The sequence below is a fragment of the Erigeron canadensis genome, chromosome 6 (genome assembly GCF_010389155.1).
Source record: "Erigeron canadensis isolate Cc75 chromosome 6, C_canadensis_v1, whole genome shotgun sequence".
NCBI lineage: Eukaryota > Viridiplantae > Streptophyta > Magnoliopsida > Asterales > Asteraceae > Erigeron > Erigeron canadensis.
This window is the reverse complement of record NC_057766.1, coordinates 38827336-38854654: the sequence shown is the minus strand read 5'-3', so window position 1 is coordinate 38854654 and position 27319 is coordinate 38827336. Positions and strand designations below refer to the sequence as shown.

The 27319-nt window shown below is 35.7% G+C and overlaps 3 protein-coding genes and 1 long non-coding RNA gene across 5 annotated transcripts; 1 reads left to right on the top strand and 3 right to left on the bottom strand.

Annotated features, from left to right (window-relative positions):
• The first annotated feature begins 1644 nt into the window (after nucleotides 1–1644).
• Nucleotides 1645–5495, top strand: LOC122605368. The gene is made up of 3 exons (XR_006324603.1): nucleotides 1645–1773; nucleotides 2160–3008; nucleotides 3134–5495. It is a non-coding gene; the product is annotated as an uncharacterized LOC122605368 (long non-coding RNA).
• A 9205-nt stretch (nucleotides 5496–14700) lies between these two features.
• LOC122603951 (F-box protein At4g27050-like) lies at nucleotides 14701–17479 on the bottom strand. The gene is made up of 3 exons (XM_043776819.1): nucleotides 16495–17479; nucleotides 15416–15585; nucleotides 14701–14977 (listed from the first exon to the last, which is right to left on the bottom strand). The coding sequence occupies exons 1-3, from the start codon at nucleotides 17452–17454 to the stop codon at nucleotides 14974–14976; spliced, it is 1134 nt and encodes a 377-aa protein (XP_043632754.1). The 5' UTR covers nucleotides 17455–17479; the 3' UTR covers nucleotides 14701–14973.
• Nucleotides 17480–19430: 1951 nt separating this feature from the next.
• Nucleotides 19431–20848, bottom strand: LOC122606273 (dentin sialophosphoprotein-like). 2 transcript variants are annotated; one of them, XM_043779235.1, is made up of 3 exons: nucleotides 20769–20845; nucleotides 20624–20669; nucleotides 19431–20475 (listed from the first exon to the last, which is right to left on the bottom strand). In XM_043779235.1, exons 1-3 carry the CDS (start codon nucleotides 20804–20806, stop codon nucleotides 20164–20166), a joined length of 396 nt encoding a protein of 131 aa, XP_043635170.1. In that variant the 5' UTR covers nucleotides 20807–20845; the 3' UTR covers nucleotides 19431–20163. The 2 variants fall into 2 exon arrangements, with proteins under 2 accessions (XP_043635170.1, XP_043635171.1); XM_043779236.1 differs by lacking the exon at nucleotides 20624–20669 and having other exon boundaries at nucleotides 20769–20848.
• Nucleotides 20849–23297: 2449 nt separating this feature from the next.
• On the bottom strand, nucleotides 23298–25989 carry LOC122604849 (F-box/FBD/LRR-repeat protein At2g04230-like). The gene is made up of 3 exons (XM_043777710.1): nucleotides 25090–25989; nucleotides 24762–24934; nucleotides 23298–23358 (listed from the first exon to the last, which is right to left on the bottom strand). Exons 1-3 carry the CDS (start codon nucleotides 25987–25989, stop codon nucleotides 23298–23300), a joined length of 1134 nt encoding a protein of 377 aa, XP_043633645.1.
• Between the last annotated feature and the right edge of the window lie 1330 nt (nucleotides 25990–27319).

Sequence of the window (27319 nt, the reverse complement as noted above, 5' to 3'; positions counted from 1 at the left end):
AACCTTTGGGCAAATTCATATTCAGTTTAAACTCTATTCTCTCCTTCTAATCTGTTTACGAAGGTGCATTACAACCTGTTTGACTAGGTGAAGATAATGACTACATCTAATCAATCTATCCATAGGTACCTGGGCTTATCATTGGGTAGTATTGTGTTTGTTATTCAAGCTGAAGTGGAGGGAGGATCCGTTCTTAAGCGCCCTGCAGCAGATCGATCTGCAACTGGTGAGTGCTCTGCATCTGCTAATGGCTGATTCTACTTGCTCTTCTAGTGCTTGGCTGGGACCGCTGGGTTCATTATTTTATTACCAAAATAATCTTGAGGAAATGGATTAATTTGGTCTAATTAAACCTTCACATTGGCCATTGACTGCACGAGTCTCGAACCCAGGCCAGCCTAATCGACTAATCATATGCAACTCTAATAAACTAATAAGTAAGCAAGCTGATGTCTTTTGGGTATTATTCTGTTGGTTATTTAGTGGGTGCGAAAGGTGAGGTGGAAGGAGGATCTGTTCTCAAACGTGCCTGTGTGAACCTTGGTGAGTCAAATGAACTTGTGATAGATCCATCAGCAGCTGCTAGTGAGTGACAATTAAAGTATTGGCTCCATCTTTCAATTAATTTGGTTAAATGTGATCTTAGTACCTTCAATTTCATATACATGTTGGGTGTTGACGGTATAGATAGCCTTTTACATATTGCCATTTATATATTGTTAGATAAGGTCAATTGTTTGTGATAGTAACTTCCAATCCGTTTGACCAATTATACAGGTTACAAATATCATTTAATTGAAATCAACTTATTCATGAGTAAAAATGTTGATAGTAACGTATCTTTTGGTATTATTGTGTTTGTCAATCAATAGGTACTGTGGCCAACATGAAAGAAGGATATGTTCTAAACAAAGATCTTGGCGAGTCAAGTGAAGTTGTGGTCGACATCTAAACCTTGGAGCAGATTCATGAGCTGCTTCTTTATTTAAATCCACTCTTTTAGTGGTTTAAGGTTTTACCATTTTGTTATTAGTTAGGTTTCATTACTATTAAATAACTTCTTCTTTTTTTTTTTTTTTTTTTTTGTGAACTGCAAACTTGGTTTATGTATTTATGTACCTTCGCATGGTACTCTATGAAATGAAAGTGGATTATGTTCTGATTTGAGTTGATGTGCTATTCAATGCCTTATGTACAGTTATTGTTTAATTAAATTTGTGATCTCGGTGTGAGTCAATATCGTAAGACAAATGCAAAACGTAAGTCTGGAGTCACAAAGCCGAAATCTGAAACCTTAAGCCCAAGTTCCAAACCCTACACACTAAGCTTCACAACTTAATTCCTTAAATCTATGCCCTAAGCCGTAAATCCAAAGCCCCTAAGCCTTAAACCCGAAAACCAGGTGGGGTTTACGACGTCCCGGACACCACATTAGCCATGCCAATCCTCATTGCGAACCCATACCCCAAACTATAAACCCTAGAGTGGGGCAATGAACATTAAACCCTAAGCCGTAAACTCAAAAACATTGTGGTGACAACGAAGATGCCAAATCCCATCCCCATATTCCATGCTCTTAAAAAAACACAAAGTTTGACTTTTGACTTTCACTTCAATCTTACCACTCCCGGTTCTACTCTGACCAATTAATTGATCATTTAGAAAGTTTCCTTCCTACTTCCACATTTATTGAATCAATCCCTTCTGATCGAATTCATTAAAGGTCCTTCCTTTATCTGGGAATCATCGATTCATATGTAATTAGCGAAAAAGGTCCTTCCTTTATTTGTTTCTATTAATTTTTCACTGCTTATTTGATATATGTCTTGTTTTATTTTATGTTTTTTATATTTATTCACCAATGGAATTTGATGTTTTTGTGTCTTAGTGTTAAACAGGCTTTTGTGTGTTTTTGACTGCTTAATCTGAATCAATATGATGAGTTGATTACAAAATCTGTAGAAATAATCTTTTAAAAATTTATACATATATATAAGCTCTTTAGTTTTGCATGATTATTAATTGGTAACCTTTGTAATTAGTAGTAATGAAGTGGCAATCTTGTGAGCTAAAAATTAGTAAAACGTGATGTTCTGTTATAAAGATGATACATGAATCTTGTTAATCAAATGTATTTGATTGAATTCGTGCTTGTGCAGTCGGGGTGTTCAATGAGGACACTCACAGGGCACACTGCATCTATCATATTGATCTTTCTTTGACCGAATACAAGAGGATCTCATTTGCTCCTGTGATGAGAGTGACTTTTGGTATTGGACCATCAAGAATGCTGGTTGTATTGAATTGGCTAAGGTTTGAGAAATGCTTATCAATTCTATCTTCTGATTCTACTCCTACTTCGATCCACAATTTGCCATTGTTGCCGATTCCGATTAGTTTTTGAAGGCCCCATGACGGAGACCTTACAGTGACCCGAGAGAGGAAAGTTTTTTATTGGACAAAAGGTTCGACTAGTTGATCGGAGGAGGAGGAGCAGACAAACTGTGGATCAACAACAACAACAAACGGTGGATCGGAAGAGTAGACAAAACTCTAGGCAGGATATTATGAGCTTTTACGCACTAACATCCCAGAGGGTGTGTCAAAACCGGAGATTGATGAAGTTGTGTGGGGCTTTGAAAAGCTTACGGATGTCTTCCCTCTAGGAAAGAAACATAAGGGGGGTACGCCTTTTGCTTTTGTTCGATTTGTTAATGAAGGAAACACTTCTATAGTGCTCAAAAAGTTGATTCAGGTATTGATACACGGTGCTAAGTTGTTGGCAAACATTGCCAAATACGATCGTGATGGAAGCAAGTCTAGAGTGGCTGATTAGAGGCCAGACAATGGTGTGCATATGCAGATCTTCAACTCTAATCCGCATAAGGCAGTTAATCATCGATCTTACAGGGATGTGGTGGCCCCAATTATTTGGTCCACGTGATATCCATCTAAGAAATCCGGACTTTTGCCTTATGTTGTGTTGCCAATGTTTAAAGATTGAAAAGGTAAATCTGTGGTTTTCCGTGCAAAATCTATTGATTGCCTTATTGGCCTAGATCAGGGGCTAATGGCCCTCATCCTATTCGGGGACTCTAATGTTACTGATCTTTTTCTGGATTCCTTCTCGCAGGAGATTAAAAACAAAAGAAATTGCATTTCTATTTGGAACGGGCAACTTGTTCAAAAAGACCGGGTGGCATGACTCAGAATCACCGGGGCACCTATCGAGTTTTGGTTGTCTTCTCAGTTTGTTGAAGTTGGCAACATATTTGGTTGAACTCTTTTAAATTCGAAAGCGCCCTTGGTAGATAAGGATTTTCCTGCAGCCCGAATTTGCATTCTCACATCCTAATTCGCCCGGATCAACCTGGGGGTAACTCGCCCTATAATATTTGGGTCATTGAAGACCATGATCTTTGGTGTCCCAGTTGCGTTAATAGCTTTTGTCCACCGGTTGGAACGATTGATGGAGGTGGGGCATCTCATGACATGCGTAACAAAGAGTCTTCTGATGGGAGCATGGATCCTGGGGACTCTCAAAAGTTTGGTAGTTTCGAGAATAATTTAAACAAGTTCATTATTGATATGGATTTATTGGAATTTGCTTTGCATGGGCGTAAGTTCACTTGTGTCAGAGGTGAAACTGTTGTGTAGGATCGATCAGATCCTTGTTTGTAACAAGGTTTGGCAACTGTGGCCTGAAGTCTCATATAGGGCGTTACCCCCGTGATCGACCTAATCATAGACTTTTTTTTTTTGCTCCGACTCATCTGGGTTCGTCCCATCCCCTTCTAGTTTTTTAACTCTTGGGTTAGTGTTTTGGGCTTTGATGAGATGGTTAGAATTCACTACTCGGGTCTTTTGTTCTGATGGCCCAGTGGATGGACAATTGATGGCAAAATTAAGACATGTCAAAGGGGACATAAAACGATGGCAGGAAACTCAAAGGGGTGTGGGTAATGTTGGTCTTTAAGACTTGAATGACACATTGGTTTTCTTTGATGAAGTCATATAAATTGCACGGATGATGAAATAGATGTGAGATTATGTATGAAAGCGGAATCTGACGCTTTAAACTACTTGCATAACTGTGACCTTCCTCAAAAGTGTAGAATCAGATGGGCTGTTTTGGGTGATGAAAATTCGCAATACTTTCATGGTCTTGATATGGATGGTGACTGGGTTGTTAAGACTGCCATTATCAAATGGGAGGTCAAAAGATTCTTTGCTGCTCGGTACTCTGAATCTGTCAAGGAACGACCTTCTTTTCAATGTGTTGGCCTTAAATGTTTATCGGTGGATCAAGGACAATAAATTGTCACTCTATTTTTTAAGGATGAAATTATTTCTGCAGTATGGGAATGTAGTGGGGAGCCGACACCAGGCCTGGATGGATTTAATTTCTTCTTCTTTCAGAGATATTGGGCCTTCTTTGAACAGGATTTTCGTGATATTTTGGATCAGTTTTATGTGAAGGGCGAAATCTGCAGGGGCTGCTCATCATCATTTATTACCCTCGTTCCCAAGAATGGAGCACCGTCAAGCTTAAATGACTTTTGCCCCATTAGCCTTCTGGGGTGCATCTCGAAAGTGATTTCAAAAGGGCCAGCTAACTGTCTAAAACAGATAATTGGTTCCACTATTTCAGATTCTCAATTTGCTTTTCTAGCAAAGCGTGTTATTCTGGATGACCCTTTAGTGGTAAATGAGCTTGTTTCGTGGGTTAAGAGCTCTAAGGCAAATGCTTTTTTGCTAAAGATTGACTATGAAAAAAGTTCTCGACTCCATAAGCTTGGCTTTTGTGGATTCAGTTATGGTTCGCATGGGTTTTCCATATTGTTGTCGGGTTTGGATAAATGGTAGTATTAGTTAATGGGTCCCCAACCTACGAGTTTCAATTTTACTGAGGTGTTCGTCAAGGTGACCGTAATTCCCCTTTATCTTTGTTCTGGCAATTAAAGTCCTTGGAGTTCTCTTTTCTAAGGGAGTCATCTTGGCTCCCTTAACAATGGGCCAGTCATATTCCATTTGATGTATGCAGATGATGTCCTGGTCTCTTAGGGAACTAGTCTACTAATAATGTTATATCTGTTGCTCATGTGTTGAGTTTTTCTTTTTTAATCTGATTTTGGAATTTAGGTGGAACCCATCTAAATCGAAACTTTTCAAGTTTTCAGTATAGGGGATGCCGCTGGCTGGTGAATTACAGGTAGTGGCAAGTGCCATCAAAGTGTCCACAGAGGAGATCCCATTTGTTTATTTAGGGATACCCATTGGTGAAGATATGAACAGAATTAAGAGTTGGCACACAGTGATTAATACAGTGTAGAACCGGTTGTCTAGAAGGAAAGAGAGGTGATGAGTGTCCATTTTGTGATAAAAACCCCTAAGGAAAGGCTTCAATTCTATGCTTACATGAGTTATTATTCCGGAACCATTGGTACTTAATGAATTATGTGTTTATGCAGGTTCTCAGAAGATGCGAGAGAGGGTAAATGACATCAAGTGACTCAAGAAGGAAGCCTATGAAGTTACAAGACACAAGGAAGTGATTTGGGAGCCAAACGAAGACGCAAGAACAAGTTCAGCAGCCACCAGCGCCGCTGGCCACTCACTAGCGTTGCTCGCCACTTAGCCAGCGCCGCTGGCACTCACCAGCGCCGCTCCCCGAACAACTAGCGCCGCTAGCCCATGGAAAGCCCAGGACCAGCGCCGCTGGTCGGCCCAGATCAGAAACCGACTTTTACCACTATTTAAGTCGAACTAACCCTCAACCCTAAGAGAGAGCCGATTCAGCAGCCCTAGCCGCCCAAGAATAACCCTAGATCGAAATTGCAGATTCCAAGAAGGTTTTGGAGCATCTAAACACCTTCCGATCTTCACTCTTGCTCTAAATCTTTCATCTTTATTTACTCTTTGTTATTGAACTATGTCTTTTATCTTTTCAGACTTTGTTATTCTTTTAATAATGCTAGGCTAGTAGGCTGAATACTTGTTTGGATCAATGTGATCATGTAGACGCTTATTGTTTTACTGTGTTTGTTTAGATTCTGTTGGAATGTGCTTTACTGTTTATCGCAGATCCATGTTTATTAGTAATTCATGTTGCTATTGGTTTTATATCTGAACATATTAGTTTAATTCTGATGGTTATCTATGATCATACACTAGGGCTAATATGCTAGGACAGAAAACGACTAGTCGGTCTATAACTAGAAGTAAAAAGTGATTCACTTGTAACCGAGGGATCCAGAACCATAGTAACTAGGATGAATTGAACATGAAGCTTAACAATGCCAGACGCGATCCTTTGACTTGGAAACGAACACTGTGGTCACCGGAGGGAATTATATCTGGTCATGGCTTAAGAGTCAGGTAATTAAAAGATGAATTAGTAACACAAACTTTAGGTCATAATGCTTAAAACAATGAATCTAGCGAGAATTTGTTTTAAAGGGTAGTGTGAGTCTAGCGACAGCACTACTAACTAGGTAAAGTGAATCTAACGATAATCTGAACCGTGATTAAGTTTCCAACAGGCTAACAAACCAGTAGGATAGTATTTGGCCGTACCATGAGATCGGAGATGCCAAACAAGTATTTATCTTAATTACGGTTATTTGCTTTTTCCAAACTACTTTCAGATTAGCCTCTCGCTGCAAAACGCGTGGTTAGATTTTTATTTACTGTTAAAAGTATTAGTTTATTAGGAGTTAGTGACAAACCCCCAAACAAACTAGAATTACACGTACTACTAGATTAGGTAACGCAACACGTCTCTGAGAACGATCCTGTAACTTACCACTAGGCTTTATTACATTGACCGGGTTTTCTGCTCGTTAAGTTTGTTTAGGTTAGATAGTTATTTGTACAACATAAATTTAAAGATAAGAAATAAAACGCACATCAAGAGGTCTCTTTCCATATCTGTTTTGGACAGTCTCTTAATATAATTTTCCCCCTCTTTAAGGCTTCTGTGGCGGCTGGTGGGCTCGGATCGCTTCACTTTCGAATATGAACATAAGTTTGTTGGTTAGAATGGTTTTGGCTTTATTAGACCGTGCCTACTGGACTACGGAGCTTGTGATTACTGCACTACATGGTAATGAGTCTCATAACAATCTGGTCATATGGGGTGTGGTGTAACATTTGTCCAATAAATAGGGCGTCTGGGATCTGTCTTCACTTCACTTCGTTCCACATCAATTAGGAAGACCTGCAAAGATTTGTAGTTCATCTCAAACTAAAAGATAGTACACCCGAGTTTCTTTTTTAGAAAATTGAACTCCACTTATGTTATATTGATTGAATTAGCTGATGCGCAGGCGGGGCATTTAATGTGGACATTCGCCGGGGATACTGAATATATCATGTCACTCGACTTTCACTGAAATAAGAGTGCCTTATTCGTTTTTGTGACGAGAATGAGTTTTGCTACTGGAAAATCAAGCTTGTTGGTGTCTGGTTTTGTTAAAGTGGTCAAGGTCTGACATTGTGATCAATTCTTTTGTGTATGATTATCTGTTGTTGTTTTTCTCCCTATAAATAATACCCAGCAACCTATTTTTTACAGGGTGGTGCTAGCCAGTTTAGTTTTCAATCCGGTGTCAGAGGCATTTTCACATGTCCTAGAGGTTGGTCGTTAGCTTTTTCACCTGTTTGTATATTCTTTTGGTTTGATAAAAATGAACAATGGGCTATGTGCTATGTTGGAAGGTTACTTTTATTTAGATGTGGCCTAATTGACGTGTTAGACGGTTTGTGTGAAGGGTCAAAATAGTCTGGGTTTGGTTAAGGAAATAATATTGATGTCAAGAGTTAAATGGTTAGTCTTCTCAGTGGGTACTCTTTTGTAATTTACTGTAGGAAATGATTGTAATATTTTTGGTTAATGCAGGGTCATGGATCGAATCGTGCAGTCTGTTTCCTGGAATTCTTGGGTCAGTAATTAAGATTCTCTAACGATAATCGGTTGCCATCAGGTACAGATAGCGTGTCTTTTTCATGAAAATTGATTTGACAAGAAAAGATCGGGTTAGGCAGTTGGGAAAGTTGTAATTTCTTTAGTACGGGTCCAACCAGGTAAGGATCCAGTGGGTTGACCTGCAAACTTCTTATGTCCGCCAATAACCGCTTTTGTGAATAAGTATCATCTTATATATAAGTCTTACTAAATAGTAATATAACGTTTGGTTAAAATAATTACCAGGCAATATGCATAAAATAGACCCCTTTGGGTGACTTTTGACCCATTACTGATAAACATAACCCAGATTGATGTTCATTCACAACTAAACGATCAAATAACAAAAGAAGTTCATTAACAATCCAGGAATTCTCTCTAACAAACAAAATGTATCAAAGCGATTCAAGTTGACAGCAAGAATCAACATATCTGAACATGTATTTGATGACCAGAAACTTCTTACAGACAATCTGTCAAAAAGAAACAAAAATGTTTTAAACTTGCATCAATGGGCCTCTACTTCATATGACTCTACCTCCCTTTGAGTTTACTGTGTTAGATATGTCCTAGCATGAGACGTGATGTGAAGACCATGTTACCAACACCCTCTGCACCGCGAAGCCTGAAATATGTTCTTCTCCACCCTTCAGATGGTATGTCATAACTATGGTGCATCAAGTTCCAATCAATGTTGTCCTCATTCCCATCTTCATTATCAAGATCTTCATTCACTTCTTCATCCCCATTTTCATCATCAAGATCTTCAATCACATCCCCATCCTCATCTTCATTCACTTCCTCCTCCCCATTTTCATCATCAAGATCTTCAATCAGGTGGCTCGGAAGCATATGTAGGCGGGAGCTGTTAATGGGCGAGTATATGACAACATGCTGCATGCTCTTTTAAGCATTTTGGAAAAGGAAGGTATTGGTGGTTTTTTATCGAGGTTTGGGGCCGAGCTGTATTAAAATAGTTCGAGCTGCTGGGATATCGTTCATGTGTTATGAGGCATGCAAGAAAATACTAATTGAGAAAGAAGATGATGAACCGTAAGAGTAATGACCGTAAGCTCAAGTCTAGATTTTGCTTTTTATTGTTCTCAAAGATAATAATAATTGAAAAGATTTGTTTTTTATTGGTCTTTTTTCTTTTTTCTTTTTTTTTGGGGGGGGGGGGTAATTGTTTTGTTAACTGCAAAAGAAATATTTATAGACGAGGCAGAATTACATTTGGTCTTGTGATCCATTTTTGATTGAAACGGATACAGATGTTAGATCACAGGTTTAGAATGAGAAGTTTACATTTGGAATTAGTTTTAGATTTGGACATGTTTGAGGTTGCTCTTTTTTACTTTGGATGTTTGAGGTTGCTCTTTTTTACTTGGAATCACTGTGTAACAAACGAACATATTTTAGTTGGAACCACTGTGACAATGTTAGGAACATGCTCATAAAAATGTAAATGTAACACCCAATGTCGTATTTCACGGATTTTAGGTCTTAATATTTTGACGGTGTATGAGTAGGTTGAGAAGTAGACAGTGTTACCTCTACCTACGAACATGCTCAGATTTTGTGAAAATCCTTTGATCTATTAGTTAAAAGTAACATCTTTTGACAAGACTTGCAATCTACACATGTGGACGAGAGTAAAGAATAAAAAGGTGTTTGGTAAAAATGAATCATAAAAAATGAAAATATAATAAAGAATATAAATAATGGATAGGAGGCACATGTTTAGCTGTGAAAAATGTTTTCTGTATTTATTTTGGTAATTATTACAAAAAATTTTAGGTAATAATTAAAAATTTAACACATATAAAATGATCAAAACAAAAGATATCTTGACTATGTTATCATCACTTGAACTTTACTTTGGATTTTGCACAAGCATTGGATGTTAAGCGTTTGTTTTTTATATTCTCACACCCTGATAGTAAAATTAGCTTTAGGACAATGAAATTGAGATTTGTTATTCTAAGATTGTTTGTGCTAGCAACTTTGAACCCGTTTGACCTGTTAGACTGGTTAAAGTATGTGGTATAGTTTAAATCCACTTATTCGTAAGTAGCATAAATGCCATCTATTATTTGATGTCTCCCGAACTTTCACTTGTTCATGCATCGGGTTCTTTTTCTGTCTAAATAGTAAGTATATTCTTTTATAAATTCGTCTCGGGTGCACCCTTTTAACTTGTTAGACTGTTTGAATGGGTACATAAATCAATTTTGGTCAATCTGTTCGTAGGTGATTTGGTTGAAACTACCTTCTCTTATGGTATTATTCTGTTTGTTTATTAATAGACGGTGATGATGAAGAGGAAGTAGGATCCGTTTCCAAGCGCCCTGCTGAAGATTCAACCAGTGAGTGCCGCTTCTCCTAACAATTAACTCCATTCTTATAGTAGTTGGTTTTCACCATTTTCTACCAAAAATATCTGATATTAACTCACTTAAACGCAATCTTGGCTTGCACTGGCACTGTATTCATTGGATATAGTCCCACATTGGTCTCAAACACGCAGCGTCATTTTAACCCGTTTTGACTAATTTGATTTCTTTAGATACAATTTAACCGCAATCAACATATTGATAGTTCAACAGATTGAATTTACCTATTCTTATGGTGTTATTGTGTTGGTTAATGAATGAATTACCAAATCTGAAGTGGTAGGTGGATCTGTTCTCAAGCGCCCCCGTGTGGATCTTGGCGTAGCAAGTCAAGTTTTGGTCGGGAATCTGAACCCTGGACAAGATTCATCAGCAACTGATGAGTGCTGCTTCTACCAACAATTTTATGGTTGAGGTCCATCGTTTGATTCCCCAACCACAATGTTTGAAATGTTCGGTTTAGTTTGGTTAAATGCAAATATGCAATCCTACTAAGCTGTGATCACTTGTACTTCACTTAGGACTTAATGCGTTGGATGTAGGCCGCATGCTATGATAGTCTCACCCACAGAATATGCTATTTAAGTTTTTATTTATGAGAGCAACTTTCAACCCATTTTGATTGATCTTACTGGTTAAAGATATTAAGTTTACTCTTAGCATATTTATTAACAAGTAGATGAGTTGTAATAACTTGGCTCTCATTCTGTTGCATTAATAGGTACCATAGAGGAAGTGAAAAGCGGATCCGTTATAAACAAGGATCTTGTAGGGTCAAGTGAAATCGTTTGAATAATCTGAACCCTCGAGCAGATCCAGTTGTTGATGCTTACTTAAATCCACTTTTTTAATGGATGGGTGTCACCTTGATTACTAGTCCTTAATCAAGTTAAGTTTATGTATTGTAATGTCAGCATTTTAAATTCACTTTTACGCTACTTTGGCTTTTTGTACGACACTTTATTATAGCCTCATATCGTGTATTGAATACTTGAATGTACCCTTATGGCAATCTTGTCTTTTCTCTACTGAAACCCTAATGGCAATCTTGTCTTTTCTCTACTGAATTGTGTTTTGAACGGTTGGTATGAGCGCGAAGATCTCATAGAAAATAGAAAAAAGATTTCATAGAATTTGTCAGAATATCGACTTCCATGAATAATATCCTGAAGTTTGATGTTTGAAAAATCTTTGGTACGCGAGTTAATACTCGATCCTGTCAGTGACTGTAAGAATATTAAATTGCTACATAAGTTAATATTTTGTTTCCCTGCATGCCTATAATTTCATCCATGAATCCATTTTGATTTGATGTTGAAGCAATCCTTAGGTTTTTTTCTTTTCTTCTCAAGAGAGGATATCAAGCAAATGCATCACACCCAGTAGACTCATACTTGCTCTTTGCTTTAGTCCATCTTTCTTCTCTTTCTGTCTTTTTGACCAGGTAGGTTTTAAATTTTAGATAGAATAGTAATAATGTATCCATATTCCATAGAATTAGGCAGTTTTGGATCTACTTTTATAATTGTAAGCTGCATTTTGATTATGTTTGATATAATGACCTGGATTATGTTATAATTTTCTGTTAGGTTTCTTTTTATTTTCATATTCGTATATAAAAGGGGGACACGTAATGGTTCATGGATGAAAATTGGATGAAATGGATGGTCATAAAGATGTATATTTGTGAATGCAAAGTAGTCATAGGTGTACCACTCTTATCGCACCTTTCTAGAGAATGATGTTAAGAGTGTCCACTATGGTATAGTCCCCGGACTCGTCCAATCTTCGTCTGCTTGTCCGGGAGGAGTACACACTACAAGGTTTGGCTTGTTCCCCGGACTTGTCATCTATGGTTTCTTCCCCATTAGGTTGGGTGATAGGGATGGGTAATTGGGTTATGGTTAAGGTCTATGGGTAGGATCCATACCACATTTTTAGTTTATTAAACGTCATTTAATACTGTAAGGTTAAATGAGATAATAATTTGACTTAAATAAATACATTGCACATATCTAGTTATATTTACTAACTAAAATTGTTATTAATACTGGCTTTCGTGGAGTTTCGTGGAGTTTTTACCGGGTGGGGCAGGGGGACTCAACCCATGGACTTTAATTTGTAAAATACTGAATAAATAGCTTTTATATATTTCTTCAAGTTTGTTTGTAAACAACTTTTCCACCATCCTACCGTTATATAACTTATATTACATCATTAGAAGCCATTCTCTCATAACTAGTAAATTTGCCCTCGTGTTGCTTCGGGACATGGTTTTCAGGCGATAAATTGTTGGATATAAACATGATAAAGTCATCAACAAACATAACTTGTAATCGTTACTATATACAAAAATAAAGAAAATAACATATAAAAACAATATGAATAGTAAGATGTATTAAAGAAAAAAAACACACACAAAATAACTATGTTAATGCAAATAATGACAATATGACGACGGTGATGTAATAAAATGTCTTACTTTAAATGTTAAGTAAACGTAAAGCGATACAATGATTTAAATTATTACATATTAAATACCATTATATATAGCAAAACAAAAAAAAGCATCAAAACCAAATGTTTAAAGGTAAAACTGCAAATGTGCAAATGTTTAAAGGCTGGGGAGCGGACGCTAATTAGTACCAGCGGCGCTGGTTAGGTAGCCAGCGGCCGCTAGTGGCTGTTGTCTTGCACTTGTGTCTTCGTTTGGCTCCCGAACCACTTCTTTGTGTCTTGTAACTTCATAGGCTTCCTTCTTGAGTCACTTGATGTCATTTACCCTCTCTCGCATCTTCCGGGAACCTGCATAATCACATCATTCATTAAGTATCAATAGTTCCGGAATAATAACTCATTTAAGCATAGAAATGAAACCTTTCTTTAGGGGTTTTTATCACAAAATGGACGCTCATCACGCCGCCAGCCACCACCTCCTTCTTTTCCGGCGAGACTACCACCGCCACCACCATCATCTCCGACCACCCCAACCACAGCGCCGACGGCAGTAGCAAGGGCTTCGCCCGTACCGTAGCAAATCGTCACCATCTCTTGGCAACCAGTTTAGAATAGATGAGGGCAACGCCTGTACCGTATCCACTCGAAAACGAATCTAATTCTCGCCGGAAAAGTCGTCGGAGATGTCGCCGGGGGTGGTTGTCTCACCGGAGAATAAGGAAGAAGAAGGTTGTGTGGCGGTCACCGGAGAAGAAGGTGGTGGTTGGTGGCGGCAATCTCGCCGGATAAGGAGGAAGAAAGAGTGTACTTTTTGTATTTTTTTTTCACGTGTACTACAAATAACCCACCCATAACAAAACAACAAAATGTCATCGGCAAAGCATAATGACACTAACAAACTTATAATCCCCATGACACCACCAAATTCTAGCATTGCTTCCTTAATGACACTAACAGAGACAAACACATATGTATATAGTAAAGATAAAATGAAAGTATTTATCAAGAACCATGAGAACTTTTTATATAAAAGGATATTTTTGTATTTTAATTAACAAATATGTAAAATTAAAAAGTCCTTAAAAGTCTCTCATGCAATTATGGAAATTTAAATAACCTACTTTCATCCTCAACTTTTATCTCCGATCATCATGATTTCTTTATATACATTATTAAGCTATGTAGCCATGTAAAGTTAATTACCCCAAATAATATACAAGGATAGTTGTACTTTGTTACTGATGTGTCGTAGTTTATACCAATTTCCCACAATGTATTTAGTTGATTTAGCATGGTTTTCGAGTCGTTTTAGTACACATTTGATACGTTTATGGTATTTGTTAGTGTTTCAGGTTACAAACAGGTACTTGAGCGTAATTTTGAAAGAAACGACATTTTTGAGGTTCACAGAAGATTAGGTAAAATAGAGTTACAAGACACAAGATGGCAAGACGAGGCTAAAATATTCACATAAAATGGCGTATTTTGGACTCGACTAGATAAGGACCACTAAGCCAAATATTTCGCGATACATTACCGTTTTCAAAGAATACAATAGGCTATATATCATCAAAATAAACACCATCACTGAGAACCCTCTAAGCTTGGCCACCAACAGTTTCTAGTTCTTATAATCTTATTCCTATCTTTATGATCTTATGATTATGAGATGAGATTGCTCCTAAGCTCAGACCATTCATGCCATTGTTTCCCTCGTCTTTTGTGATCTCAACGTGTTGACATGCTACTCCCAAAAATTGATTCACTAAATGTGACAAACGGTCTCAGCACATATACGTTTAGTTTGCCATAAGAGCGGAAGTTGACCCAACAATTTATATAACAGGTAGCAACAATTTCAAAACTCATCAAGAAACTAAAATCTTCAAAACAAGAAAGAATTGCAAGATGAAATTAAGAGAAAACCTCAAATGATTCTCCTTGGACCATAGAAGAGGTGTTTTCGAATCCATTTTATCATCCAAATCATTATCATAAAGAACAAATATATGTAAACTACAACTCATTACACCTGACTGATGTTAAAACATTTCTCTAAAAAACACTGGGGCACTGATGTATATTCACTTTGTAAATATCTAACAGCATACCATACACATCAAAATTTAGCATGCTTGCGTTCTTCATCATCATTGTTCACCTGCAGTTATTCAAAAATACAGTAAAGATTATAAATAAGGCTGGCACATAGCTTCCATGCTGATAACTAGAGGTGACAAAATATACACAGCTTTTTTTTCAGTCAGGAATTGATATAAATCACTCTCTTTTTTTCAGAAATAAATAACAAAAACCCCAGGCAAATCTGTTTAGAGAAAATATAATATAATGTTTCAACAGTGACCAAACTGTACCGATGATTCAGAAAGTTATATACATTAAACAACACACTTTAAACTTTCGACCCATTTAATATGTTGGCTTTTTTCCCCTTTTTTTTATTTCATTTTGTTTTATTCAACTGTTAGAGATGAACATGTAAGCTAAAGCAACCCGTCCATAAGTAAATGGGTCAAAATTCTAACCTTTATAGATAAAGGACAGGGTGATTAAAAAAATGAAAGATGGACTAACATACCTGGGCATCGCCTTGACAACGACTGCTGGAGAACCCTTGAGCAGATAAGCCGCCACCGATGAATGCAGTTCAACCATGGGTTTGTTTGGAGGTGGGATGAGGTTCAAAACCTTAAGATTTCCAAATGGGGAGGCTTCTTCAACAAGCTTGCTTTGAGATAGGGAGAGGAGCTTTAAGCAAAAAGAAGATAGTTTGTCATAGAAGCAAAATGAGGACTAACTATCACGAAGCATGTAACGTATCAATACAAAAACATCATTCGATTATATAAAAAGAAAAAAAAGGAACATAAGAAAACTAACAAAATGAGAGCACTTACTGTAGCTGTTAAAAAAGTAGTTAATCACGATTTATATAAAGAGTTAACCGTGCACTTCAATTTTGTGAATTTTTTAATTTATTAATTAATAATAAAAAGATTTGGAGAATACTTATAGAATACAATGATGGGCCATGAACCGATATAATACAAAATACTACAAAAATACCAATATCCATAAACCGTAGATTAACATGTATGCAAACAATATTGGAGCTTCATGGGCCAAAACTTACCTTTAGGGCTACTTGTCCTATTCCTTAGACTCTGAATTTGATTAAACTAGAAAGAAATCAGATAACTAACTATAATGAGCCACATAATCAGACAATATACTCAAATCCTCGAGTGTAGCCAATACACATAAATACATAATACATTAAAAGAGCAAACAAAGTCATCTCGAACTATAGGGTTATACAAATGTTATGCTAGCATAGAAGTTCTTTTTAAGCGATCAAAGAGCTGAGACAGTAAAGTAGCTACTTAGTAGCCTCGGCTCATCGATCAAAGTACTTAACGGAGATGACTAATTGAAAAATTGAAGCTATAATTCTCAACCTCAGTACACAGATTTCTAAAATTTCTTAAAACAAAATGAAGTACGTTTACATGATATGTATCCTTTTATTCTCAAGTCACAACGTTAGTCCTTCAATCCTTCATACAACTCGATAGTGTCCATGGTTATAAAAAAGACAACAGTAACAGACATTAACAAATACAAAGAAAGAAATGTAAAAAACTATATGCTACATACCTTAACAGTGGATGGAGACAGGTGAACATACTTAGCATTTCTAAGGCACCGAAAGATATTAATCAAGTTTTCCTTCTGTTGATACTCACTAGGCTGATGCACATTCCTATCAGCAAGTCTTGAAAACGAAAAACAACAATCGATATACACAGTTTCCACAACAGGAACCTCGGCTTCAAACGACATGGGTATAAGCCCATCAAGCTCAAATACCAATAACTTTGGAGTCAAAAGCACAATCTTCTCATACGGAACCGGATGATAAAAACACGACGATATACTCAACCTCAACAACTTCAACCCAATCACTTCAATCCCCTTACTCAACCCACCTTCCATCTTACAATTCACTAAAAACAGCTCTTCCAAATTAGGAAAATACGAAAAAGGTTCGCTCTCGACTATCTTAACACGTTCGAGTCTCAACTTAACCAGCCCCACAAAAAGCGGAAACCTCCCAAAACTCATCATCCCTTTTAGACTCAAACTTGTCAAATCATGACTCGAATTCTCACACGAAATCGGGCGGTATTTCGTTAAATACTCAGAACTATCAATACTTAAATTAGGGACACAATTCAATAAAGCAAAGTTAAAAACCCTAACAAGGGTTTTGTAATCAGTAACTTGAATATTAAGAGTATCAATTTTGATACAAGAATTACGGCGAGATAAAACTTGATCAATGAAATAATCAAAGGTAAAAATCGTACTGAATTTACGAGTTTGGTGGTAAAAAAGGGAAGAATTGAAGTTAAGGACAGGGAGTAAAGTCCAGAGATTTACCCAGCGTTTGGATAAGATTGAGAGCTGAATTGATAATTTGGTGTCGATGAATGAGAGGATGTAAATTAAAAGGACGTCAGGTAATGAGCTCAGCCTGTCTTCTTCTTGTTCTTCTTGCGCCATGCTGCTGCTGGGTCGACCTACTCGCTTCATTTCTTCCGAGTACATATACATACAAAATTGTGAAAACGAAATGGGATTTTTGTTTTATTTTTTTTTCTCAAAACAAATACTACTACCTGTACATATGTATATCGAATTTGTTATTTTATTGATTTATTTTAAGGGAAAATGATCCGTACTGCAGCTTAGGTATTGTCACTTTAAAAAGAGTTACAAATTAAACATTTGAATTTGATAAACATACATAGCTCTTGAATTTTACATAAACCCCCACTGAATTTTACATAAGATAGGTACTGCATGTCTTACCTAACATTTTCTCTTATTTTAATTAATTAATTTAAATGTATTTGATATAAAAGTTTAATGAAAATATTTAAAAGATTAGGCATACGACTATGTGATGTGACGACGTAATGACGACATGTGCATAACTACAAGTATATAAGGGTAACTCGAGTTACAGGTACACTAAATTCATTTAGTTTAATTTTTTATAGGTGATACAAGTCAAATAAATATTGAATAACAGTTAATGTAAGTCACTTTAAACTTTTGACAAGTTTTTCTGTCAATAAAGCTTATAAACATTTACTTGTGTAACTAAATGAGATATAAAAACTTTTAAAAGTGTCAAAAATTTCTTAAAACCCGTTAAAAGTTGTTGAAAGTTGTAGCAATCAACTCTTTATCGTTACTTTATGCGTATATAAGGCTAATAGGAAAATTTTATGCAACAGAGCACTTTTAGTCATGGTTTTTATTACTTGCAATAATGTAGTATGGAGCATAAATAAAAGAGTAATATTATTACGTTATATTATTACTATTATAAAAATATCAATTATATTAGAAACTTATAATTAATTAATGGGAAGTCAAGATAATAATAATAGTATAATAATAAAAAGTATTATTAGGATTTTGCCAAACTTAAACGAAGTCGGAAGTTAAGGTGCATTACATTTATCATAAAGAGGTTTTTTGATATAAAAGATACACATTTTCAATGCACATTAAATGCAACCTTTTAGTATTTTCATTATTATTATCATAAGTTAACAAAATCTGTGTATCAAAATTTTGGATCAAATATCAACAGCACTATAAAAACGGCAGTAAACTCATACATAATATGTTTAAAATGTAAAAAAAAAAAAAAAAGGAAAAAAAGAAAGATGGAATCCATGTTAAGCACTTAAGCTTAGTGATACTTAATCCAAATTTAGACACATAATGATTTTGTTAAGATAAGTTGACCTAATTTTATAATCATTTTAATTCAAACTATTAGTAAAAGTGAAGGACGGACTTAAAAGTGGATTAAAAAGTTAAAGATTGTGTTATAAACACTAGATTTGAGTCTCACATACAAATGACCAAAAAAGTAGAACATTGTATGTACCTCGACTTGTCAAAAGCTTTAAAATTAACAAATTAGTACTCGACATGGCAACATATATGGGTGTCGGCGAGTGACGGATCAGGATTTCTAGAGGATGGAGGTCTAAAAATATTTATCATAAAAACAAGACTATTAAGAGTTTTCGACTAAGTTCTGTAAAAGTTTAAAAGTTGAATACTTATAATAACACGGCTATAATTAGATACATACTATATTCATTCGTGTATGGTTGAATCTAGTTTAGACTGAAAGGTATTAATCAGATTAAGCTTATGCACTCGGATACCACTAGAGTAACAAAAACAACTTCTTCAAGTCGGAAAGACGAAAACTCGAAAAGGATTCAAATTCGACTATTGTAACCCGTTCTAGCTAGTCCCAAACTAACCAACTCAACAAAATTCCAAGATCCACGAAACGAAAACATAAAAGATCCTTTTACCGACAAATTATCAAGTAGCGATTCAGGTTAAAGCGGATAATAATAAAAATCTAAAGCCGTATTTGTGTAAGCATTAATGTTGAAACTAGGCATACGACATAGCACAACAATTTTTAAAACCTTATCTATTATATCATAATCAGTAGTAGCCTTAATATTCACATAATCAACTTTCATTAATCTTTTACTGAGATCTAAAAAATGAATATTGAATCGGTACTTGAATCAATATCAACAACAAGAAGCAAAATCCAGAGGTTTACCCAACGTTTCCACAAGATGGAACATTGTACTACTAGTTTAATAACAGTAAACGACAGTATGCAAACTAAAAGATCATCCGGCAATTGCAAGGAATTGATCCTATCTTTTTTCCCTATATGATCGGCATCAATCGCCACTGTAGCTTAAAGTTACTTTCGCTATTTGCTCCTTTAGTCTTTTTATATGCAGAGTAAAACAGCATCACCACATGAGCTATCCTATCCTTTTCCCTATGTAGGCAGGCAAAGTAGATAAAGGTAGAAGGTTCAAACATAGCACTAGCAGCATAAGTGGAAGGAGATCAGGTTATGTTATGGAAGTGAATCTGATAACATAAGCCAATAAACAAAATATGAACTCAAAACAAATTAGAACATGGTATAAAATATCAGACTTCATAGTATTAAATCTGTTAAAATAAAATGCACTTAGGAGTAACAAGAGTTCAAAGCGCCATAAATGAACTTCGTCCTCTCTAGGACCATCATCAAGTATTAGTTCCTCCGAATCTATGCTTTCAGGTGTCACTAACACACTACCAGATGAGTCATTGTCAGATAATTAGGAGTATAGTAAACACCAACAAAGGTGTAAGACAAACCATAGTATCAAAAATATCAGAATATCATACAACCCAATTGAATCAAATCTAATCCTCATGCCTCACATCGGCCTCCTCAGCTCCAACATCATCACCCGGCCCGGCATCATCAGCTCCTACCTCACGTCCTGCAGCTGGATTCCCCTCATCACCAACTTGCTCAGCATCTTGATCATCAAAAGATGAGTCATTATCAGAGCAATCACCTCTTTCCATTGAATCAGTATCATCCACAGATGAATCATCATCAGAGTAATCACTTAGATCGGTTGAATCAGTATCAGAACTTTGATTTGTAACTTCTACAACCTTCAAGTTAGATGGAGAATTGAAACCTTTAGCTTCCAAACAAGAGAAGGCCTGCCAATTAAGGGTAACAATGAGATCATTAAAGAACAGAATAAGAACGGTAAAGAAACTGATTATTGAGATAACGTAAACTATCTCTTGCTTCGAGTAGTTGAATATCTTATTTTAATATTTCTGCAAAGTCGCATTATTCACATACCAAACAACCACATTTTAATCCATCAAGGTTGCGATATATCATTTGACTTCAATGAAGAATACATGAAACAAGTTAGGTGCTATAATAACTACTCATCAATAATCTTGACAAATACACATGTTGCAGAAAGAAAACAAGGATTTACCTTATAAAAATCAATCCCAGTTTTGAGCTCTTTGACATGGTGAAGGCTTCGTATAAAGCTTTCAAGCATCCCTTCTCTGTCTCGTTTATGCCCCCACTTGTAATAATCTAAGTCAACTTTGACTAAAGAAGACACGTCTAGCCAGGGGTGGAGCTAGTAAGGGGACTGGGGGATGCTTAGCCCCCGCCAACCATTCATGTTTTCTATTGCAAGGCTAGCTTATAGCCAACTAATACAAATGTTTTTTTGAAGCAAGCCACCCCCAATCTATAAATGTATGATTTTTAGCCATGACAGTTCAAGTAAAACATTTACATTTGGTCTATAAAAGTAAACCATCGCAATAAAATTCTATTTTACTAACATTTTATTAAATGATTATGTCTTTCACATTATATTGTATACAACAATCAGGACAAAAATACGGTTGAGCCCCCCTTAACGTGAAATTCTGGCTCCGCCTCTGCGTCTAGCAAAAACATCTTGGGTATATACCCATAATACTTAGTGAGGAAATATAAGGAGCAGTTATTTCAACAGCAAGGTCATCTAATACTTTGTCCGGGTATCCAAAGACTACCAAGTTCTTAACACTCTTGGAAGTTATATCGGGAAGTTATATCGAGCCATTGATAATCATAACAATCGGACAAACTCAAAGTGACCAATGAAGGACTCCCGGAGAGAATAATTGCAATCAATTCTTCCCCTACACTCGTATGTGAAATAGACAAAGTGGTAAGGTTATTCCAACTAATTAGTCCACTAGGATTAAACAGGCAGTATGCTATATTGAGATGGGAAAAATGGGAGTTGATGAAAAAAGATTCATCTTCAAATGCAAACCGATGATCATCGGGTGTCAAGAGTAAAGGGTGGTCTTCTAACACAGACCGACGATGATCATAGGTTAAAGATAAGTCAAGTTGTTGGACTTTACTACTAATAACAAAAATGAAGACAATCGTTTACTCAAGATTCAAACTGAATACCGTAATTGGCACTCATAGTAAACTTAGTGAGATTCTTAACTTGGCATTGAGCTAGGGTTTTATCAACAGACAGATAAAAATCAGATAGACTACGAAATGATTTAGGAGAATTGAAATGAAGACAAGGAAGGAAAGGCCAAAGATGTTGCCATCGTTTGGAAAGAGCACCTGTTCTGATTGCGCATTTTGTGGACTTTAAACGAGCAAGGATTGTTAGAATATGATCACGTAAAATGAACGTATGTCCGGAAAGTATTTAAGCCTACGGAGTCATGTTGGTGCATTTTCGGGTGACAACATCATTATAGAAGTTTGTCTTGAGTCTATTGAATATGTACTTGTAATAAACGTTAAGTTTTCGCGTATAATAAAGTCAACCTCGAATTGGTCAACACGTTGACTTGGTCGAGCTCGACCTGGTCAAGCTCGAATTGGTCAACACGTTGACTTGGTCGAGCTCGACCTAGTTAAGCTCGAGTTGATTAATTAGATACTTAATCTCGTGTGATCTGGTGGCTAAGGGACTTTCAGGTCACACCTCAACGTGAATGTAACTATAATTAATTAATATATTAAATGTAATTTATTGATTAATTTGATCAAGAAAAACTAATGATGGTCCGTTAAAAGAGTTAATAGTTAACGGTACTTAACTAACGGATTTAACAAAGGAGAGTTGGAATTAGGAAACAATTAGGAGGCCCTCTAGAATGTTCCTAGAGGGGCCGGTCAATCAAGGGGTTCCAAAACCCTAAACTTGGTCATCAAGTTTCCTAAACACTATAAATAGAGACCTAATCTAATTGTTTTTTAACATACAATTCATTAGGTTTTCTAAAACCCTAAAAATCTCTTCTTCTCTCTCTCTCTTGGTTCAACCGGTTTCAACAAAACAAAGGGTTCCGGGGTTTTTGTTTGGTTCGAATTAAGGAGGTAGCAACAAAGGGTTGTTCGGTTCGTGATCAAGTACTAACATACATACATTCCAACGTTGTGTGTGCAATCGTAGAGAGGTTTAATTCAAACCTTCTTATAAAGGTTTCTTGCTTTATTCTCTCCAATTTAAGGTACACGTTTTCTATCTTGGTTAATTAATTAACTACATAGATTTTATATTCCGTTGCGTGCTTTGTGATTTGATTTGATAATAGTTATATAACCCAACAAGGATTTCATCGACAATCAAACCATCGGGTAATAAGCTTATTCTATCTTCTTCTTCTTCTGGGTTTAAAGTTTGTTGGTTTTTGATCTGTTTTGGAATTTCATCTTCTACCTTAACATCCATGGCATCATTAGCGCTTTTCGGGTTGAAGTATATACTATCACCAAATCCTACACAATCTGCCGCCCCAATGTTATTAGAATTTAGAAAAAGAGGGTTTTTTCTCGCCTTTGATAAAAGCAAGTGCTATGCAATTAACTTCAATTTTATCTTTTTAAACGTATACTAATCTCAAACTAAAAATAAAAAGTAAAAAAAATATTTATTGTTAAATTATATACTCTTTCTTAAGTTGTGACACACTGACACTTCTTAAGTTGTGACACACTGACACTGAAATACTATAGCAGTAAGGGAAGTGCTATTCAGCCATCTACAACAAAAATATAAATTTTTATGCATAGAATACAACTGCATGATGCAATTATTGTTGTAAAAGACTAAAATATGTTGTAGCAATATCATTTCCCAATCTGTAAGTTATGATTCTGAAAATTTCAAACAGCCACTAAAAATTAAAACTTAATGACTAATTCTCCTAACAAAATAGCCTGAAAATCCTCCTGACACTCTAAGAAGGTGACATGTAATATCATTAATTACTTTTCTAATCTTGCCCCCTGATTTTTTCACATGTCATCATCCAATAATTAAGAAGATTTTTAGGCTATTTTCTTAGAAGGATTAATCATTTACCATAATTATATATATATATATATATATATATATATATATATATATATAACCTTAAAAGTAATGACATGTGACATAACAATACCAATCTATGTATAAATTAAAACTATAAAGTTTTTTGCCCATGTCTACTAAATATATTAAAACATAAAACAAGCAAGTGTTAACTCTTTGTTCGGGTTTCACTTTTATGAGTCAACATTCGACCATTATTATTGGGCTTAAGGAATTTTGGGCTTTAAAATGCACAGACTATGTAAAAAGTATACATGGGCAAAAAACTCATTTCCCAAAAATCCGGAATCTAGACCCCAAAAAAAACCGTTCCTCATGAATCGACGAATCCACTTTTGGTCCCAAAAATCAGTTCCTTATCGGTTCCTAGTCGGTTCAGTTCCGGTTCTTTGACAAAAGAACGGGGAAAAACTGGTCAAACGTTGACCAAGATCCGGTTCCAACTCTTGAAGAACCGGTTCCGGTTCCTGAAAAAAAACGGAATGGACACATATGTACGTATATGGAAAAATTGAAATGTAAACAACCTCACCGTAACCTAAGGTAGAAAGACTGCTTTCAGTCTCGTAACATGAGGATCGAACTATTATCTCTGGCTTCAAAAACAAGAGCTCCAACCACTTAATGCAACTCAGTTGGGCTTCTTTGGTCTGGTATATTATATGATAAATAAGATAATAGTGTAGTTGAACTGACATTTGGAGATAAACGAACAAAATGAAGGTATACACAATAGGGCATGTACGACGCTCGTTTAAAACAAACAACAAACACAATTAATTAGAGAACCACACACAATGTTTTTTCATAAGATTGGTTTAGATGAGTGCAGTTCATTTCCAAACGAACATATATACAAAAAACTATAATTCATGAATTAATTTGATTTATGTGATCATAATTGTCAGGAGGAGAGATCGAATGCTTGATTTGCCCATGTCATCGTCTATCCCCTATATATATGCGATAAAATAAAACATAGTATGAAAACTATGTAACATATATAGCTAGTTAATAAAATCTTAAATGTGATAAACAAACTATGATCGGAGAACAAATTAAACATACCTGTGCATCGTATCAACAACGGCTTGTGGGGAATCTTCGCACAAGTAAGCCAAAACAGATTCAAGAACTTGCTGATCGACAGGTTCGTTTGGTTTTGGGATGAAATTCAAATACTTTAGATTCCAAAATAAACAACGTTCTTCAGCAAGCATGTCACGAGCTTTATAGAGTAACTTTAATTAAGCCAAAAAGGATGAATTAATTATTTTGTACCAAAAGATCGAAATTTCTAATGTGACTAAAAATTGTTAGTTAAAATAAACATGAGATCCATATATATATACACACAATACAATGAAGAAAAATTGAGGCATATGTAGTTGAGTACCTTAAGCGTAGATGTGGACAGATGAACATGTTTAGCATTTTTGAGGCACCGAAAGGTTTTGATTAGAGTATGATCAAGTTGAAAACCATTTAGGGGATATGAGTAATCGATATAAACAGACTCGAGACTTGGAAGTTCATCGAAAGCAGCTTTCAATGACATCGGAACAGGACCATCAAGCTCAAGTAACACAAGCTCGGGAGTCAAAAGCAGAAAATTTTCTGGATAATAACATACGGAGGAGATTGTCAGCTTAGACAACCTATAACCAATCACCCTAATTTCCGATGACACTACTCTGCAATTTACCAAAGACAACTTCTCCAAATTGGGGAAACACGAAAAGGGTTCAGATACAACTAGGTTAACTCTTTCGAGGTGCAAACTAACCAACCCATTAAATTTTGGTAATTGACCAAAATCGAGTGGCCCTTTAAGTGAAAAATTCGTCAACGAATCATTATAGTTAAAGCACGAAAACTTATGTTCGCCGGATGGGTTTCGTGATGTATCGATGCTCACATTGGGGACACCAAACCACAAAGCATGGTCAAAAACTAGAGCCATTGTTGAATAATCGATAACCTTAATATTAATACTATCAATCTTAATTGATTTATTACGACAAGCTAAAACGTTATTAACGAAAGTATCGAAAGAAGAATCCTTGGCATATGTTTGATTCACTTTATAAAGGGAGAAGTCGAAATTGAAAACAGAAAGCTTAGTCCAGACGGTTAGCCATCGTTTTGACAATACCGAACATTGTACTACAATTTTAGTGTCGATATATGAAAGTATGTCGAGAAGAAGAACATCGGGTAACAAACTAAGCCTATCTTCTTGCCCCGTCTGCCTTTTTTGATCACCATAGCCATTATTGTAGCTGGAGCTCGCCATTCGTAATTTCCTCTAGCTTAACCTACCTTGGTTTGAATGAGAAAAGGATGCAAATGATATACAAGTCAAAGTGCAATTTAATTTTACATAAAATCAATAACATATGATAATTTTTTTTTAACAGCAAACATTACAACTATGTATACCAAATAACCCTAAACTATCTCATTGACAAAACTTTATCGAGCAAGAGAAAAGTTAAAAACAACTTACCAGGAGGGAGATTGTCGGCAATAGAAAATAAGTTGTGAGCAATCGTATGTATCTTTTTGCATTAGGATTTATAAATTACGAGAGCAAGTATCCGCGTGATAGGTCATAGGAGGTGATATGTCATACAGTGTCATAGCCAAATGCCTTAGCCGTACGGGCTCCGCCCTTGGATTTAAAAATTCGTCAAAAGTATATCGAATAGCATCTCTAATGAAAGAGCATAAATTTTAAGAACACCCATATAATTTTTATAATTTATCGATATACGGTTTTTTAGATAAAAGATTTTGAAAAAATTAAAGGAATAAAATTGAATGTTGTCGGCATTGATATATTGTACATCATGCATTATCATGTATACATTGTTGAAATTGAATGTTGAAAGTTGAAAAGTGGATTTGATTTAATATAGTATAGCTCTATACAATTAAAGGAAATGGCATGACTAGTTATTTGTCTATCATACCCTCTAATCTATTATTGTCGGTTCCCATTCCGTTTGGAATGTCAACTACGAGTTAATTATAGGGTTTTTTCACATTTTTTTCTTTTGGGGTTTCCAATTAATATATTAGGAGCATGGTACTCGCGCAATGCGGCGGCGGTAGCGGACACGGCGGTTTAGTATTCTCGATAACGGTATTATTTCTGGTGGTGGCGGTGTCAAGTCTCAAATGGTGTAGGTTGATGTAAAGGTGATAGTGGAATATTTAAAAAGATAAGGGTTTAAAGTGTTAATTACTAAAATAAATGTCAAGGGCAAATTTGGTAATTCAAAAACAAAAATTATTAAAAATAGAAAGGGACATTTTGCTTTATAACAGAGTAGAGATAACTTTTTCGTGACTAAATTTTGTACAGTATTCAGATTTTATTCATATAGCATCCTTTTCAAATTTTCAATTAGAGGTTAATTATTGGTTTTTTATATAATTTTTCCTTTAGGGTTTCCAACTAATATATTTGCGACTTTTTTGTGGCCATATCACTATTATGTATCACTATTCGGTTTTTTTCCCACGTTTTTCTCCCTTTTCAATTAATATACTGAAACCAAAGTTTTTAGCTAACATATAAAGTGACATATCATCAATAACAAAGCATAATCACAATATTT